At 42.4% G+C, this 19,861-nt stretch overlaps 1 protein-coding gene across 1 annotated transcript in view; it reads left to right on the top strand.

The window, feature by feature from the left end:
- RAB3B (RAB3B, member RAS oncogene family) overlaps window positions 1-19,861 on the top strand; it is a 73,317-nt gene that overhangs the window by 30,309 nt on the left and 23,147 nt on the right. Inside the window, exon 3 of the mRNA XM_018044093.1 lies at window positions 16,997-17,115. Within this exon, the coding sequence (XP_017899582.1) occupies window positions 16,997-17,115 (119 nt within the window). The remainder of the gene's footprint in view (window positions 1-16,996; window positions 17,116-19,861) is intronic.

Raw genomic sequence — 19,861 nt, 5'->3', positions numbered from 1 at the left:
TTCACATTCCAGGATGTCTGGCTCTAGGTGAGTAATCACACCATCGTGATTATCTGGGTCATGAAGGTCTTTTTTGTACAGTTCTTCTGTGAGAGTTAGGATACAATTTTTTGCTACTTCCTTCCCCTTCTCCAGAGATGACCTCTCCTCCTCATTTCCCACCAGCAAACTTCCATTTGACTTAAAGACTCGGTTCAAGTCTCAGCTCCTCTGAGACTGTTTTCCTGACCCACCTCTCCCTGAGCCTGGGTTTAGGGCCCCTCCTTTAGTTCTCATACTTACCAGCTATATTGCATGTATCTGGAACTTCTCTGTCTTCCTCTCAGATTGAAAGCTCCCTGAGGACAAGGGCCAAGTCTGATATAGATCCACAGTTCCATCACACAGCACAGGACCTGGCAAGGAGTAGGCATTCAGTAGAAGTTGTTAAAATGAAATTGAGTTCTCAGGTTGTACTTTATACCTCTCAAAGTCAAGGCCAGCATTCTCTATGCACCTCACCATGCCCGACCCTTCCCTTGGCCCCAGATTAAGTTTTACTGCCCCCCAGGGAACCTCCTCTGGACAGTTCTGCCCATCAGTGGCTGGGAGGCCTGGGCTTTCTCTCAGGTTAGCCTCTCTGGAATGGACATGCTGCTTTCTTACTTGCTGTCCTTTCGTTGCCCTCTGGACACTAGTCTGGTCAGATCATCTGGTATATCTGATCTCATTTGATCCTGAGAGGTCTGGTCATCCTCATTATATACATGAGGACACTGAGGCCCAGAGAAGTAAAGCATTTGTGCTTTATCAGAGGTCACATAGCTGGATTACATGAGACTCGAACCCCAACTTTGGTGACTCACCTCCAAGCCTGGGCCCTTCCCACTGGACCACACAATTTCTGCATATAAATACTGAGACCTAACCACAGCAATAGTTAAGTGCTGCCATGAGCCATTCCAGGACACCCCAGCCTCTTCTGCAGGGATGGTACTAATAGGGCTTCAGGTTGAACCCACAGTGCCATAAACTGGCTGAAGCTTTCAGTTTTCTCTGCTGGGACTTGGGGAGGAAGAGATAAGGGAAATAAGAGAGAAGAAAAAGAGTGATTGGAGAAAATCAGAGGTGATTCTAAGGTTGGATTTTGTGTTCAGGCTCCCATGAGATGCCATTTTGTGGGGAGAGAAAACGTTCTCTCTGGCTACTGTCCTCCCCTACTGCTGTGTTGCTGTGTTAACTGATTGAGCCCAAGGCTGGCCTGGAAATTTACCACCAGCAGAGGCATAATTAGACCTCTAATTTTCTTCCAGGGACGTTTGCTCAGGCAGTTAGCATCCCTGCTTTCTTGGATTCCTCTCTCTTCACACTTTTCTACAGCTCCAGCTCTCCGGGAATCCAAGGCCTGTCCTGCATATGACACCAGGGGAAGAACCACAGATTAAAAGCACAAAGTGTCAATTAAATGATTGTGACTAATGTTTATTCAGAACTTTACAGCTGCCCAAGCACTATCACAACATTCATCTCATTTTATCCTCCCAACACCACCAAAGAAAGGATATTTGCTTTGCAGCTAACTAGTTGGCTCTGACTTAGATCTGGTTCAAGGTCAGGTGCCAGGAAGTGGCAGAACTGGAATTTGAACTCAGATGTGCTTAACCCCCAAATCTAGACTCTTAACCACTGCCCCTCACAGAACCCACTCATTAATACTTACTGTGTTTAATTAAATGAAGTATAAATGCTGAAGGACAGTAAAATTAATGGGATGATGAGAATGAGGATTTTAAGTGGCTTCTTGGAGGAGGTGGTTCACCCACACTCCTGAGATGGAAACTAAAATGGTGCCAAGGTATATAATTAAATATATATACTTATTCCCAAAGGGATTTTTAAAAACTATTTTGATTTATTTATTTGGCCTTGTTGGGTCTTAGTTGCAGCATGTGGGATCTTCAGTCTTCATTGAAGCATGCAGCATTTGGGATCTTTAGTTGTGGCAGGCGAACTTTTAGTTGCAGCAAATGGGATCTAGTTCCTTGACAAGGGGCCAAACCCAGTCCCCCTACACTGGGAGCATGAAGTCTTAGCCTCTGGACCACCAGGGAAGCCGCTCCTAAAGGGATTTAAATGGCAGAGAAAGATTAGACAGAATGAAGAACTTCGTCTTTCATCTTTTCTATGCTGCTCCAAATTACTTTCCAGCAATTCAGTTAATCCTGTAGAACAAAAAGCAAAGCAAAAAAAAAAGAAGAACTAGAAGAGTTTGTAGTCTGGTGGAGGAGACAGTCACCTTGGCAATTCATACGTGATTTCATTAGAGAGAGGGTAGAAAAGGGCTTAGGAAGGCTGTGAGGTCAGATTGTCTGATTCAGATTTTTATCTAGCTATATGACCTAAGGCAAGTATTTAACCTCAGGAACTTCATCTGTAAAATGGTTGTGATAATAGAACCGCTCTCAAAAAGTTGTAAGAATTAGCATAGTACCTGGCATGCTCTTATTCTCAACAAATGGCAATCAGTCATCACTTCTGCTTGTGGGTATTGGAGAAAATGAATTGGGAAGGAAGCATTTGAACTGAATTCTGATTGGTAAGTGGTGACAAGTTCAGCAGGGCAGGGGATCAGGCTATTCCAGTCAGAGGGGCCAGTATCAGAAAAGCAAGGAGGCTTTGAAGAACACAATGTTTGGGACCTGGGGAACAGCCTAGGATGGTTAGAACCTGAGGAGAATGTAAGAGATGGCATAAACTTAAGGCAGTGAAACTGTTAGATTAAAACAATCAGGAATAAATGTAACATTTTAGTATTCTGGAAGTCACTTTAGCACAGGGGTTAAACTCCTACCTCCAAAGTTTGTTAGTTTGGGCAAGTACTAACACATGTTGTGCCTCAGTTTCTTTCCTACCTGCCTCAAAGAGCTGATTGTGAGGGTTGATGAATAATGCAAGAAAAAAATGTTTGTCACACTGCCTAACACTTAGTAGGTAGTCAATTCATGCTAGCAATTATTACTCTTGCTATTGTTATTACTACTACTATTGCTCTTTACAGAGCTAGAAGGGGCCCTAAAAATCATCTAAAGATGGAAAACCCAAGGCCCAGAGTGTGAGGGGTGAGGTGGGGGAGCTGGTATTCATAAACCCACAAAGCAAGTTAGTGGTAGAATTGAATCATACCCAGGCCTCCTGACTTCCAGCCTGTACCATGTGGCTCCCTTATTGTCAGGCTGCCTCTGACAGGTCCCTCCTCCCTCTTTACATGATGGTCTCCCCTCCCTTGTAAATAAGTTTCAAGGCATTTGCTTTGTAGAGCTGAGTGTTTATTCTATTTTTAGAACACTGTGGCACCTGTATGCAAATGATCCTCAGGGGCTTGTCTGCTATGGTGACTCAGGCCAACTCCCAAGAGAAAGCAGCTATGAGACCAAAGGGAAAGCCCAGCCCAGGGCAGGTTGGAGATCCTGGACTGTCTTTCTAAGTTAAGTCCCAGAAGTCCTAGGGAGTTCATTCTAGCCTATTAGCTGCCCTGTATATATTAACTCCGTATGTCTCTGTTTAGAAATGAGTTCATAAGGGGGTCCCTGGACCAGGCTTTAGCCCAAGGTTTTGTCTTTGGCTAAAAAGGTTTTAAAGGTCATGTCAGAAGGTACCATGGAAGCCAGGCTTGTGGACATTTACATTTATTTAGCTTTTGTTGGCTCAGGTTCTGGGAAAATATTTCTTACTATCAGGAAAATGAAAGTAATTGGGGATTTGGAGAGAGAAAGGTTTATCTTTCTCTCAGGTTTGTCTTTATCAAGACCACCTAATGGTTTTGCCCTGCTGAGCTGGAGAGAAATGGGACTCATGAGATGACACTGGAGAGAAATGGGACTCATGAGATGACAAGGAGGAGACAGCAAGGCCTCAAATTCATCTCCCATGAAAGTCAGTGTCCCGGTGTCCCCTGGCCCTTGGCATAAGCAGCAGTTTCCCCATCCTCAAAAGCCTCACCATTCAGCACACACTTACTGAACGTCCCCTACACAACAGGTTGGGTGCGTACCTGTTAAGTCACTTCAGTTGTGTCTGACTCTTTGCAACCCTATGGACTGTAGCCCACCAGACTCCTCTGTCCATGGGATTCTCCAGGCAAGAATACTGGAGTGGGTTGCCATGCCCTCCTGTAGGGAGTCTTCCCAACCCAGGGATAGAACCTTACATCTTAGATGTAAGATGTGTCTCTTCCATCTCCTACATTGGCAAGTGGGTTCTTTACCACTAGTGCCACCTAGAAGCCCCCTGTGTTGGGTGGGTACCACTAAATCCCTCAGTGGTTCCCTGTTCTCTTCTGGACAGTGTCCAGGTGCCTGGCATTCAAGGCCTCCATGATCTAGTTCCAGCCTCACTTCCTGTTTTAAGTACTGTGTTTTGAAAATTGAAAATGCTATCAATTGTAAGGTATATCCTTATTTCAGAGATGTTAAAATGTGAAACAAAAAAGGGCATCTTAGAATCCATATAATATTGTACTTTACACTTCAGTGAAAATGGAACTGCTTATACTTTCCCCAGATGCCATGCTGTTTTAGGCCTTACTATTTTTTTTTTTTTTAGCTGTTTATAATGGAAAATTTCAAACATACACTCAAGCAGGAAGACTAAGGAGTACTTGACTACCATCATCCATCTACAACAATGATCAACTTATGATTTGTCTTCCATATTTTTTCCCATGTTTCCTTCTCCCTGGATTATTCATAATAATAGCAACTGCCAGTGTTCATTATGAGTTTAGTTTTTCTTAATTATAAAAGTAATATATGCTCATTAGAAACACTTTGAGATTATATACAAACATAAAGAAGAAAATTTTACTGACACTCTGGTTGGTTTCTTTTCTATGAATTTTCAACATAATTGAGGTCATGATGTATATTTAATTTTATATCTTGTCTTTTTTAATGTAAAGCTATGACATGAATACAGCTAAAGTTGTTAGAAAATCTTTTAAAATATATTTTTAATGACTTCATAGTATTTTACAAGCAAAATGTACCATATCTATTCATTCATTCATTCATTAACAGTATTTGTTGCATTTACCATATTGTGGTCACTCTGAACAGCAGCACAACAATGAGGTACAAGTTCTGGCCTCTCAAAGTTTAGTTGTTCTCTATTGTTTGAACATTTAACTACTTTCCAACTTGGGGCTGTTATGGATCACATTGCAGTGATCAGTGATCATCTTTGTATATAAAACTCTTCCTCAGTTTCAGATTATACCCTTTGATAGACTTCCATTAGTGAGATTCCTATTGTACTCTACCTTTGCCAGCATCGAATATTATCTTAGTTTATGTTTAGCTAATTTAATAGATTAAAATGGTATCTCATTATTTCAAATGGCATTTCTCTGATTACTTATTGAACAATCATCTATACATTTATTAACCATTTGTTTTCTTCAAATTGTCTGACAAGGGTCCTATTTTTATCACCAGCCATTTCTTAATATAAAACCTAACAATCATTTCCTTTTGCTTGCTGTTACCTGGGGATATATTAAGTATAATCTTGTTTCAAGCTTCTCTTTTTTTCTCCTGGCCCTCTCCCACATCACTTCTTCTCCCATTTCTTCCTGTCTTGAAGGGGAGTTGCGTGAGTCACTGAAAGGATACAGCAGGTGGCAAATTAAGCAGATTCCCTAGGGAGACCCCTCAGACTGCTCTGAATAGTGCTGATGTCAATTGGGAGGCAAAAAGACTGAAGAGGAAATGGATTGGCAACTCTAATACTAAATTTGTCCATGCAAAAGCACTGGGGTGTCAGGGATGATTGTTCTTTCAGCAGGCATCTTTAAAATACCTGCTAGGGCCCAGATCTGTCCTGGGTACTGATGAGGGCTTAGTAACTGGAGAAGACACAAATGAAGTAGGTCTTACTTAATAGTCAACTATGTACATGTCTAAGGCATTCAGACTGAATGGAGATGTCCAGCAGACAGTTGGAAATTTGTATCTGAAACTCAGAAGTAAGGGGCCCAGGGGATAAAGAGCCAGTTTAGGAGACAGGAGCAGGAGGAAGTGCAGCAGAAGTGCTGGTGAAGTAAGGTTTCATAGAAACTGAGGTAAGGAGGGGTTTTGAGAAGAGGAGCAAGTATGGGGCATGTCATCTTTGTTATCTGAGGCAACAGAGAGATAATATTCCCCAGCTTTCTCTCATTTATTCATTGCTTTGTTCATTCAGTATTTTTGGAATATCTGCCAGGTGCCATGCCTTGCTCTAGGTTGTTGCTGAGGCTATAGAAATGAAAGGCACAGCCCTGAGTCCACAGCCTACATGGGGAGATGTAGATGGGAGTTGAAACAAATCCCTGATATAGATTCTATGATCCATTCATTCAAGAATAGTTATTGAAGGGACTTCCCTGATGGTTCAGTGGTTACGAATCCACCTGCCAGTGCAGAAGACACCATTCAATTGCTGGTCCAGGAATATCCCACATACAGTGGAGCAACTAAGCCCATGAGCCACGACTGAGGCCGCCTCGCGCTAGAGCCCCTGCTTCACAACAGGAGAAACCTCCACAACGAGAAGCCCGTGTACAGCAGCTAGAGAGTAGTTCCCACTCACTGCAACTAGAGAAAGCCAGCCCAGCACGGCCGAAAATAAATAAATAAATATTGAAAACCTAAGATATGCCAGGTTCACTGAGGAGCAATGAAAGGAACCACTATATCTTTAGTTTATCTGTGGGAAGTAAAATATAGTGCCTATATCTTGGTGGAAATCATTCATATCTGTGAGAGGCTTTGAGGGTTTTGTGTGAGATCAATGCCCAAAATAAGAATGCAGGGTATTCACCTCTCTCGGGCTGGACTTCTCACCTGTAAAATGAGGGAGGTGACCCTATAGGTATCATATGTATCATCCTATAACCTCCCAAAGGATTTTGCCACATGTGAGGTTAGCTTCCCTGCTAGACTGAGAATTCTGAGGGCAGAAATCATGTGGGTCTTTTCACTGGCACAGTGTAGGCTCAGTAAATGTTTGTGGAATTGATTACTCTCACATATGTAATCAATTCCACAAGGGCTTTCTAACTTGAAGGTTCTGTGTTCTCCTATCACTAAAATAAAGCTCAGGTATATTCTGTGAAGGTCCAAAAAAATGATGATGAATTTTGATATTGGATCCCTAAGAACTTCCCAGAATAGGTGCCCTTTGACCTGGACCTCAAAGGTTAGATAGGAATTATGGTGGGCAGGGAAGTGCTTTTGAATACCCAATCCTGGGTTCCAGTAACCTCTTTTCTTGCCCGCTGTCCTCAAGGATCACTACCTGTGACTGAACTCCTTGGACTCCAATCTTCTTATCTGTAAATTAACAGTGACAATAATTCATGGTGTGCTGGAAAGAATACTGGAGGTGGAGTCAGAATATTTGCATTTGAGTCCCAGCCTAGTCAAAAAAATAAGTAGCTGTAACATCTTAGGAAAGTCACTTTACTTTTCTGAGTTGCAATTTCGCTACATGCAAAATAAAGCAATTAAGACTGGATGAACTCAAAGACTGGTTTCTTCTGACTCTCAAAAGTTTGTATCACAAGGTCATTGTTAGAATCCAATGAGATGATACAACAAAAATGCTTATAAACCGTAGGGTGCTCCAAGTGTGGTCTATACTACTGAGGACAGATGGGTGTAACACCAAGCCGACACTAAGGGGACACTCTTTCCTTTCCTCAATCCTTTGATTCTCCTTGGCTCCACCGAATGTTCCTGAAAAGCTCTCTCCTTCTGCTTTCCTCCCATTCCTATGGGACATGATGCCCCATCGCTCCCAGGTGCTACAGAATACAAAGGGCTTGGAGTTTGGCAGCTGTGGGTCAGGGCATAGGATGAGGGGAGAACCAGCTCAGAAGCTCTTATTACCTGCCTTCCTGGTGCTCGTCATCCCCCCACCTCCACCCCCATAACCTCACCTGGAGGGAATGAGCTAAAGAGGGGCAGGAAGAAGTTTGACTGGCATGCATGTATATAATGGGGCAGGATCCAAGCAAGGACAGAGGCCCCAGAGATAACCTCTTCCTAGCTGTGTGACTTCTTAAGTCTGTCACTGCTCTGGGCCTTCCTCTTTTGTCTAATAACTTGGAAAGGAATCAGAAAGAAGAGGGGACCCTTTTCTCACAGGTGATTTTCTTACCAATCCTGAGTTTCTAAATGAGTTTTCTGTCCTTAGCACAGAATCAGCCTTTGAGTTTCATTCACCAGCATTCTTATTAAGTGCCTACTGTGTGCTGGGTGCTATAATTGAGGACCTGGGATTTAATTTAGCTTTAAATAAATATTGGGTCTCAGAGGAGACAGATGAATAACCCAGTAACTTTAATAAATGTGATACATGCAATGATCTAATGCCAAACAAGAGGGCAGAGAAAGAAGTTACTTTGTCAGGGGAGAGGAGGTCAAGGACAGTTCAGAGGATGTGGCCTTGAATAAAGTTGTGAATCATAAAGGAGAAAGGGGATTTCAGGCAAAGATCAGCGTATCAGATTAAGGTCCAAGGGTGTGAAGCAGTGTTTGGAAAACCACAAGTAGTTAGGCAAAGCTGAAACTCACTGGTTCAGTAGAATGGGAGGGAAGGAACTGGAAGGGAAGCCTGAATCAATCCTGAAGGGTCTGCTTTCTACTGAGATGCTTGTAGCCTATGAGGTGGCCGGTGGGAAGTGAAGGGAAGGATTTAGACCAAAAGAGATGAGATTTAGAAAGACCCATCTGACATTCATTGTGCTCTATCAGAAATGTTGCAGTCACTCCCAAAGTTCACCCTTTCAGTCCTTTTCAAATATTTATTGGAAATCTCCCTGCCCCCCTGTGCCAGTGCTATGCCAGGCACTGAAGACCAAAGAATAAGCAAAACCAGACACCTTGTTCTTATGGTCCTTGCAGTTTGGCAGGGGAGACAGTTTTTAATCAAATAATTACACAAATAAATGCAAAATTACAGTGAGGATGAGTGCTACAAAGAAGAAGTACATGGTGCCAGGAGAGGATGTAATTGTGGCATTTGACATTGCCAGGATGGTCAGGGCAGCTTCTCTGCTGAGCTGAGCTGAGCTCCAGAGGAAGAGTGTTGCCTCAGGGAAAGGTGCTAGAAGGCTCTGTGGGAATGGCCTCTCCTGCTTTAAAGTCCCCATTCAATACATGTTTCTCTTTACAGTAAATAGACACTATAGAGTTTAAGCAGGTATGTATAATAGTCAACCTTATATCTTCAGGACCTAACCAACACTTACCACAGAATCAGTGCCCAGTGAAGATTCGGGAAAAAAAGAAAGGAAAAGAATGAAAATCCTTTAGGCACTTTAGATGTTTGGAGATGGCAGTACCCTTCCTCAGATCTGCTTTCTTGCTTCAGCTGCTCGTCCCATGACACTGTTTCAAGTTCCTGTCACTGTTCTTTCCGGTCATCCCGTTTGATTGTGGCTCCTGTGACAGGTGATTTGAAACATCAGTGATGGGGTCCAGTGCCAAGAACATTTGTCTCTTGGAGCCAGAAGACCTGGTTTTATATAAGCCTCTTTTCATCATTCACCTCTACAAGTCTCAGGTTTGTTTGTTTTTTTTAATATGGAATGGAGATATTGGTTCTTCTCTCCTAGGATTTCTCTGGGAACTAACTGAGATAATAAGAAAAAAATACTTTGTAAACTCTAAGAGCTAAACAAACACAGGACTTACATATTTGGAGGGCTGCCACATGAGTGAAAAATTAGATTTATTCTTTGGGTCTCCAGAGAACAGAATTAAATCAATGGACAGAAATTACCACGTGCAGCTTTCAGCTCAACAGAAGGAAGATATGCTGTAATACTCAGAACGGTCCATCAGTGGAGTGGCTGCCTTTTGAGGTGGTAGGCATCTAACACTGGGAACACTTAATGCAAGTATGCTATAGAAGGAATTCGTTTTTTAAGTAAGTGGGTGGATTGAGTAACTTCTAAGATTTACTTTTAATTTTAGAATTCAACAGTCTGATAGTTAAGACACGTGGAGGAGCTGGGAGAGGGCATATGTGGCCAAGAGAGTACATGAACAGACATATGGAGCAGAAATGAGTATTGCATGTGTGGGTGACAATATGGAAATTCCAGAAATGGTGGATCTGTGTTGGATCAATGATTCAGTGGAAAATAAAGAAGGTAACTAATATTGGTTGAACACCTGTGTGCCAGACACGTGACTCCAATTAAGCTTTGTGGGTGATTTCCAGCCCTTTCCTATGGTGGAGGAGAGACGTTGGCCTTAGGGAACCTTAGACATGGTTGGAGGTTCTCCTGTCTGGAAGTGGGCTGGGTCCTATCCTGAGGAGCAGAGAAGAATTCAGAATATACAGTCTGGTTGGGCTATAAGCTGTGTAAACAATACATAAACTTTTGTCAAAACACAGAATTTCAATCCTGACTCTACTTCCTTACAGTTTGTGACTCTAGCAAGTTACTTAAACTCTGTGACCCTCAGTTAATTCACATATAAAATGGGGACTCAAACTTGTCCTGCTTCAGGCTGATGTAATAGTTAAGAGGAATAACCTACAGCAAAGGACATTCTGGGAAGAGCACAGGCTTTGGAATCAGACCTAGGTTTGAATCTCAGTCTGCCATGAACTGGTTACAAGATCTTAGGCATGTTATTTAAATTTTCCTTATCTGTAAGTACAGATAACAGTATTTCAAGGCTGTTTTGAAAATTAAGTAAAATAGGAAAAGTGCTTAGCATAGTGCCTGGCACTTAGCAGGTTTTATTTGGTTAGTACAAATAATAAGATTCCATATATGAAGCAATATTTTTTTGTGTGAAGCACTTATTGAAGTGCCTGGTACATAGTAGGTGTTCAGTTGATGTTATCTCCCTTCTCTCTGGCCCCCGTGTCTGTCAGTCACACTGACAGGGCTGCTGGAGGCCAGGGCAGTGGCTTGCGTATCATCGTGTCCTGTCTCCAGCATAGTGCTCTGCCCGTATAAGAGCTCAATGAATGTCTGCTTCGTAGAAGTGAATCAATTGCTCTTGATGACACGATCTCCTTCTTCAAGTAGACAGTGAGTCATGCCTCTTTTTTTTTTCCTTCTTCCTGTCTCCTCTTTGGTTCTATTTCTGACTCTCATCAGTGGGAGGGGAATCAATGTTCATCAAAGTGATTTTTAAAAATAAAAGAGAGAGGGAGTTTCAGGAGCAATTCTCTGGGCTACTTTCCATTGAGCACAGGATAGTGAGAGCTGGACTGTTGTTTCCAACCTTGCTTTTCTTTAGGTGAAAAACAACAATATTGACAGTAATAAGCACAGCTACTATAAGCTTTATTACACACCTACTACGTGCCTGGCACTCTCCCAAGCTCTATGAATACATTATCTCTAATCCTCACCTCATGCGAAGAGTTGACTCATTGGAAAAGACTTTGATGCTGGGAGGGATTGGGGGCAGGAGAAGAAGGGGACGACAGAGGATGAGATGGCTGGATGGAATCACTGACTCGATGGATGCGAGTCTGAGTGAACTCCGGGAGTTGGTGATGGACAGGGAGGCCTGGCGTGCTGTGATTCATGGGGTCGCAAAGAGTCGGACACGACTGAGCGACTGAACTGAACTGAACTGAACTGAATCCTCACACAACCACTTCAGGACTGGTATTATTATTTTGCAGACAAATACTATTTGATTTCACTTATAGGAGATACCTAGAATAGTCAAATTCATAGAGTCAGAAGGTACATTGGTAGAAGCCAGGGGTGGGGGTTTGGGGAGGGGGAATGGGGAATTCATGTTTAATGGGGACAGAGTTTCAGTTTAGGAAGGGGATGGGTGATGGTGAGAGTTGGCCGACAATGTGAATGTACTTAGTGCTACTGAACTGTAGAGTTAAATATGGTTAAAATAGTTTTATATTATGTGACTTTTACCACAATAAAAAAAATTAAAGAAAAGGACTGATATTATTGTCACCACTTTATTAATGAGGAAATTAAGCCTTAGAAAAGTTAATAATACAAGGGACACATACTCCTATACTTGAGTACCTAGTATGAGCTAGACATTTAAAAAAATCTTACTTAATTACAAACACCCTACAAAGTAGGTATAATTATTTTCATTCAAATTGTGAAGAAACTGAGCCTCAGAGAGATGAAAAAACCAAGCCATCCAAAATCACACAGCTAATGATAGGAAAAACTGCGAGTCAGACCAAAGCCTGCTTAACTCTTCATTCATCCATTCCCTTTCTGTCTGTCCATTTTCTGCTCTTTGAGGGAAGCTTCATATTGAGGGGCTTCCCAAGTGGCTCAGTGGTAAAGAACCAACCTGCCAATGCAGGAGATGTGGGTTTGATCCCTGGGTTGGGAAGATCCCCTGGAAAAGGAAATGACAAGCCACTCCAGTATTCTTGCCTGGAAAATCCCATGGACAGAGGAGCCTGGTAGGCTACAGACCATGGGGTCGCAAAAGAGTTAGACACACTAAGCAACTAAACAATGACAACAACGACAAATCATATTTAGACCCTGAATGGATGCTGCCCTGAGCAGGTCTGAATGAGAGCAGGGTGGCCCATGGCATGAGACTTGTTCAGTCCTGCTGAGCAGACCCTGGGAACCTGGCCCTGCTCCTAGGGCTAACTGTGGAAGGACAAAAACAACACCTAAGTGGCACCCATGCTGTATAAGGAACTGTTCCAAGCATTTTGGATATAATAACTTTCTTAATCTTTGTGGTAACTTTGTGAAATAGGTATTGTTATAGATGTTATAGGCCTATTGTTATAGACCACTTTATAGATGAAGAAACCAAGGCCCCCAAAAGAAAATTGCCCCAGGAAAGAATTATCCAAAAGCGTGAATACTAGGACACAGGAATCATTGTGAATCATTTTAGAAGCTGCCTACCATTGTCACAAAGTTAGTAAGTGCTAGAATAGGGGTTCGGAGAAGGCATTGGCACCCCACTCCAGTACTCGTGCCTGAAAACTCCCATGGACGGAGGAGCCTGGTAGGCTGCAGTCCATGATGGGGTCGCTAAGAGTTGGACACGACTGAGCGACTTCACTTTCACACACTGGAGAAGGAAATGGCAACCCACTCCAGTGTTCTTGCCTGGAGAATCCCAGGGACAGAGGAGCCTAGTGGGCTGCCGTCTATGGGGTCTGCACAGAGTCAGACACGACTGAAGCGACTGAGCAGCAGCAGAATGGGGGTTTACACCCAGAAGTCTAACTCGAAAGACCATGCTCTTAACCTCAAAACTATATGGCCTTTTTGTTTAGCAAGTGGTAATTGAATCCCTAATGTGTGCCTAGCCCTGTCCAAGGCACTGAGAGTGTAGAGGTAAAACTAATTCCTTGTCCAAGCTTATTTATTATTCTATACCAGGATTTCCAATTAACTGGGCATCAGTTGAGTAGCAGGATTCTTTGTCAAAGAGATGGAGCACAGATCCAGACTCCAGGTAGAGATGGGAGACTGGAAACTGTCACAGAGAAGTGGGACAATGCAGGTGGAGTGAGGAGAAATGAGACCTGCAGGCAGTGCAGTTGCTCAAAAATCCTGCTTGGGCCTTTAGATCCCTGGTCTGGATAGGTGGCTTAGTTCTAAACCCTATAGAACAAGATTTGGGGCCTGAGCCTGTACACTGGTAGAAAGAGTCTCATCTGTCTCGTTGGCTCTCAGGAGTTCAGGAAGTAGAGGTAAGAGCTGCTGCAGTGGTTCATAGGTATACACACACAGAGCTTTTGTGTAGACATAACAGGAGTATCTCTCTAATATTAGTGCCTAAGATTCCTGTGTTAGTGTTTACTCACTCACCCTCACTCATGCACACTCACTCCTCCATCTCTTCATTCATTTTTAAATTCACTCATCTACTCACCCATTCTACACTACTCATTCATGACACCCATCTACTCATTCATTCTACACTACTCATTCATTCTGCACTACTCATCCATGAGCTGGATACAATTCTATTTGCCAGAACTCTTAGGGAGAAGTACTGTATGTGGTCAGAACCAATACTCTGATAAGCTGCTTGAAGTAAAGAGTAAGACACTCCCAAACCATGCTCAACAAACAGGAGATGGTGACTCAAATGCTCTTCCATGATGGTGGATGTGTTAAATGCAGACTTTGTTTTGCTGAGTAATGTGCAAGTCTGGGTCAGAGCTGAATTGCACGGGACATGAAGAAGCTGAGCCTTGCCAAAAAAATAACTTATTTGTTTGCCATGTCTGTAAGTCACCCCTTAAATACTTGTTGAATCTATTTCTACTGCATCTCCACTTCTACCACTCTAGTTCAAATACATCTTAGGTCTCACCTGAGCCACTGCAAAGATCTCACCAACCAGCCTGCCTGGTTGCCATCTCTACTTCCTCCAGTTTGTTCTCCACGTCACCGTCAAAGCGATTTTTCTAAAGTTCAGATAAAATCATGTTAATATCCTACCTCAAAATCTTTGATCCTAAAAAGATCAAATTCAAATTCCGTAGCATTGTGTTCAAAGCTCTTTCTAGTTTCATTGCCTACTCATTTCCCACAATTCCTTAAGTTCTGGAGTAGTCATGGGAAAAAACTCTTCCTTATGTCAAAATACCTTTCCTTCACTTCTCTGCTTGAAAAATTCTTAGTTAGGAAAAATCCCTGTTGTCTTCCTTCTATTACCAAGTAACCACATCTTTAGGTGATGCCGCTGGACTTGGTAGAGATCCCCTCCATGGGAGTGGTTATGCCATCCACCACATTTCCCATTCTCCTCCTGGGCGTTTTATAGGATTGTGCTTTCTTGGGTGTGGGCATGTGACTTGCTTTGGTCAGTGAACAAGAAAAATGGAAGAGCCAAAACATGACTCACATATTTTCTTTCCTTCTCATAGCTGCTCTGTCAGTCTTTATCCTGGAACGAAGCAGACAAAGAGCAGAGCACCCAGCCAACTCTTAATGGATATGTAAAAATAGTGAAAGATAAAACCTTGTTATTGAAGCTGCTGAGATTTTGAGATTGTTTATTATTGAGTAACCCAGTCTATCCTAACTGGTGCACTATCTCTGCTTTGACATCTTTCATAGCTACCCTAAATCGCCATACTTCTACTTTATCTGAATTGTGTGACACATTTTCTGTATACCACTTATTTGATAGTGATGACATCGCTAATTATTAGTTGTGGTATGTCTTAGCCACCTCTATACTTTTGCTGAGCTTTCCTGAGGGCAAGGATGATGCTTGTTCCATTTCTGTATCACACAAATTATGATTCATAGCCAAGGCGAGATATTGAAATAGGCTGTAGGAGTCAGACAGACAGACTTGTTTTGAATCCCGATTCTTACATTTGATGGACAATCTCTGTGAACCTCAGTTTTCTCAACTGTAAAGTGGGAGTAATAATATGTACCTTACAGGGTTTTTCTAAAGTTTATGGATAATAGATGCAGCATATGTACTAATAATGGCATATTATAATTCTTTTGTTCCCTATTTGTTTTTAATATCATTACGGGTAAGTAAGTAAGTAAAGTCGCTCAGTTGTGTCCAACTCTTTGCGATCCCATGGACTGCAGCCTACCAGGCTCCTCCCTCCATGGGATTCTCCAGGCAAGAGTACTGGAGTGGGTTGCCATTTCCTTCTCCAGGGGCTCTTCCCAACCCAGGGATTGAACCCGGGTCTCCAGCATTCCAGGCATATGCTTTAACCTCTGAGCCACCAGGGAAGCCATTACGGGTAGTGTTCAGTAAATGTCTGTAGATAAACCTTTCATTGACTGAGGTATAATGGTATGTGCATCAGACTTGGAATCAGAAGTCCTAGATTTAAGACACAGCTTTTTTTTTTTTAATTTAACCAGCTTTGTGTCCTTGGGAAAGTCACTTACCCTCTCTGCAGTTTTGCATTCTCAACTATAAAATGTAAATACTGATCCTTACCTCTGAGAGACTTTTTGTAAAATTTAAATGAGGTAATATATGAGGAATCTTTTATATGTGCTCCAGTATCACACATCTAAAACTGTAATGATAAGACTGATTGGTCCCTGACATGAGGACTGTGTGGACATTGTGAAGCACCCCAGAGTATTCCATTAATGCTTTATTGTGGGGTTTGGCTTAGCTTGTTTGTGTTTGTCTTTCCAACTAGACTGTGAGCTGCTTGAGATAAAGAATTGTCTTAGTCATATATTTTTTTTTAGTGAAAATGTTTATTTCTCCTTGTATAAATAATACATGTTTAGCATTAGAAGACAATAAAAATACCTGAAAAAAATGAAAATCCTGATAATTCTTATCTTTCTTACAGAGATAGACACTATTAACCTTCTGATGTGTTTCTTTCCAGTTTTCTTCTCTGCAAATATCATTATGAAGCTGACATTACATTGCACATACAAGCATTGTTCCATCTTATATAAATAAACACATAACCATTCTAAAGTTGGATATATGTTAATGATACTTTTATACTATTTAAATAGAGTTGTAACCAAAATTTTTATGCATAAATATTAGTGCTAGTCTGATTTTCTATTTTTGTAAAAAAGTTTTTAGAAGGAAAAATTTCCATGTCAAAGGGTACAAATATTTTTAATACTCTTGAGACTTCCAAATTGATTTCCAGAAAGACTGAACCAAGTTCCATTCCCACAAACAAGGTGTAAGGTTGTACATCTTACTACATCCTTGTCTGTAACAAGAATTATAATTAAAAACAAAGAAAAATCTTTTAATATAATAATTATCTATTTACAGTTCTTTTGTGAAATGTTCTTTCCTCCTGCTCATTTTTCTACTGGGATTTTAATTATTTTCTTATTAATTTCTATGATGTTCCAAAAACCATTTTATTATAGTCTCCAAGTACAAGATAAATAATAGATGCTCCTTAAATATACTTTGGATTATTAGTTAATTGTCCTAGGAACTTTTTAGAAACAAAAACAGACTTTCTATGAGGCTGACTCCTTCCTTTTCCCACCTAGGACACAGCTGGGCAGGAGCGGTACCGGACCATCACCACAGCCTATTACCGTGGAGCCATGGGCTTCATTCTGATGTATGACATCACCAATGAGGAATCTTTCAATGCTGTCCAAGACTGGTATGAGATTCATTCATTCATTCATCCATCAGATTGTTCATGAAACTCTAGCATGTGCTAAGCCCTATGCTATGTGTTAGGGAAAACCAGATGAATAAGACATGGCTCCTGTCTTCACAACGTTCACAGGTGAGCAGAGAGGATAGATCAGTGAGCAGGCGATGACAATATCCTGTGACAGGTGCAGTGATGAGAGTGTTTCTACCCAGGCTGTAGAAACCTAGCTTGGGGAGTTAGGGGATGTGTCCTGGAATTGCTGACATACATGCTACGGTTTGAAGATGGACAAGAATTGGCCAGAGGGACAAATGGATAAGAATGCTGCAGAAAAAGAGTACAGATGTGCAAAGGCAAGAAGGTAGGTGAGAGGGTAAGAAGAGCAGAGGTAGTGAAGGATTTTATATGCTGGGGTAGGGAATTTGGATTTTATTTGTAGGTGAGGACATTTGAACCGGGAAACAACAGGTTCAGATGAGTGTTTTAGAAAAAATCATTCTGGACAGAGTACTAAGTGAATCCACATATTGTTTTCCTATAAAGTTTATCCCTTGGCTGGGGGGTGGGGGTCAAGTTCATAACAGTTCAATATACAATAGAATCTGACACAATTCCCTAGAGGTATAGCCCAACGTCTGGGCCTCCAACCCCCCAGGCCACATCCCCATCGCTTGCATTACTGCCTGAACTAACCCCCCCTAACCCCAATCCTGGAAAAACTGCCTTCCATCAAACCAGTCTCTGGTGCCAAAAAGGTTGGAGACTGCTGACTTACTTCTTTCTCCCTGGAAAATTACTCACAAGGAGAAGGGAGCATGAAGAGAAGGAGAGGTGAAGAGGGAAGGCCAGGACTGGGTGTCCCTATTCAGTGGAGAGGATAAGAATGTGGAAGATGGAGAATCTGTGCCTGGTTCTTATCCACAGTCAGAGAGGCAGCACAGGCCGGGCACAGCACAGTAGTGCTGGCCAGTGCCAAGCTTGTCTTCTGCTCTTTTTCGCCCAACAGCTACCCTTTCAAGACTTCGCTTCTGCCAAGAACAGTTGCCATGACTATGTGAGGCACCATTGGTTCCTTGGAGCCTTGAGCTGGGAGTGACCTTTCAGGCTGCCTATCTCCACTTCCCAGTTCTGAACAGCAGTCTAGGGTGCCACCCACATGCCTGTCACACATGTGTTCTCCTCAGCCTCTTGGTCATTCCCTTCTTCCTCCTTTCTCCCTTTTTCCTTTTAACAACTCCTTTTCTCCGCCTTCCTTTTTTTCTCCTTTCCTCCCTCTTTTTTCTCTTCCTCTCTCATTATACCTTTTTTCCCTCCTGTTTTTTCCTCTTTCTTATTCTCTCCCTTCCCTCCAGTCATGACTTTTCTCTCCTCCTCCCTTGTCCCCTCTCTCTATCTCCTCCCATCCTCACCTCCCACCATGAAGAGATTAGCTCTTTCTTTGAGTATCTCCACACTGCCCATTCCCTGCCAGCCTTGACCTCCTTCCCTTTCTCCATCAGTCCCTGTTCATCCTGCCTCAGGAACACAGTGACTTTAACACCTGGTGACGATTCCTCCAAGAATAACCTAAGTTGCTAATCTAGGAGCTGAGAGTGGATGGAGGCGGGAGGAAGCAGGAAGATGACAGAAGAGTGGCATGGGATGCACAGGGAGTTGGCTTCAGGTCCCTGCCTTGAGGCTGAAGACTGTCTGTCTTTTCCAAGCTCTGACCTTCAGTTTTGCCTCTGGGAAACTTGGTCCCAGCCTAGCACCCATCTGCCATCAAAACCTCAGTGCTCAGCACAGAACCTGGCTCTCTATAGTTTTACCACAAATGGTGGTTGACTGAATTCCATCCATTGAGGAAGTGGCTTTTCACCCTTAAAGAGAAGATGGGTAGTGAAATCAGCTTGAGGAGCAGGGTTGGTAGTTGGTCCAGTCTGCAGTTAAGGTTGAGTTAGATTGAATGTCAGTATCAGGATAGGATCAGAGTTTATTTAGATCTGCTTCAGGATTAACTATTTGCTGGCTCCTTCCTTCATCAGACATTCACTGACTTCTCTGTGCTCTATGCTGGGCAGGGCTGGTACCACAAAAATGGGGCTTCCCTGGTGGCTCAGTGGAAAAGAATCTACCTGCCATTGCAGGAGACGTGGGTTTGATCCCTGGTCTGGGAAGATCCCACATGCTGTGGAGCAGCTAAGTTCGTGCCCCATAGCTACTGAACCTGTGCCCTAGAGCCTGGGAGCTACAACTACTGAGCCCATGTGCTGCAGCTCCTGAAGCCTGCACTCTCTAGAGCCTGTGCTCTGCAACAAGAGAAGTCACGACAACGAGAAGCCTGTGCAGGGGATTGAAGAGTAACCCCCACTCGCTGCAACTAGAGACAAGCTGGCATAGCAACAAAGACCCAGTACAGCCAAGAATAAAAAATAAATACATAAATAAAATTATATATAAAAAAGAATAAACCTATCTCTTCCCTCAAGGAGGGACATAAATCCAGCCAAATGTAATAATAATGCCACAGTAAAGGTGTAGGGAAATAAAACGGGGGGGGGGGTAACTGTTCCTACCTATGAGGTGTTGGGGAACAGAGTTAGGCTTGCTTCACAAAAAATGTATGCTCAATATAAAGGTCTGGTTTTATTTCCTCTATTTAAAAGTTTATTTCTCATTATAGAAATAACACATGCTCACTTTCAAAAACTTGTCGAGAAAAGGTTTTTTTATTGGCCACAACGTATGGCTTGTCAGATTGCAACCTTGT

Source organism: Capra hircus, chromosome 3 (genome assembly GCF_001704415.2).
Source record: "Capra hircus breed San Clemente chromosome 3, ASM170441v1, whole genome shotgun sequence".
Taxonomy (NCBI): domain Eukaryota; kingdom Metazoa; phylum Chordata; class Mammalia; order Artiodactyla; family Bovidae; genus Capra; species Capra hircus.
This window is presented reverse-complemented; position numbering and strand designations above follow the sequence as displayed.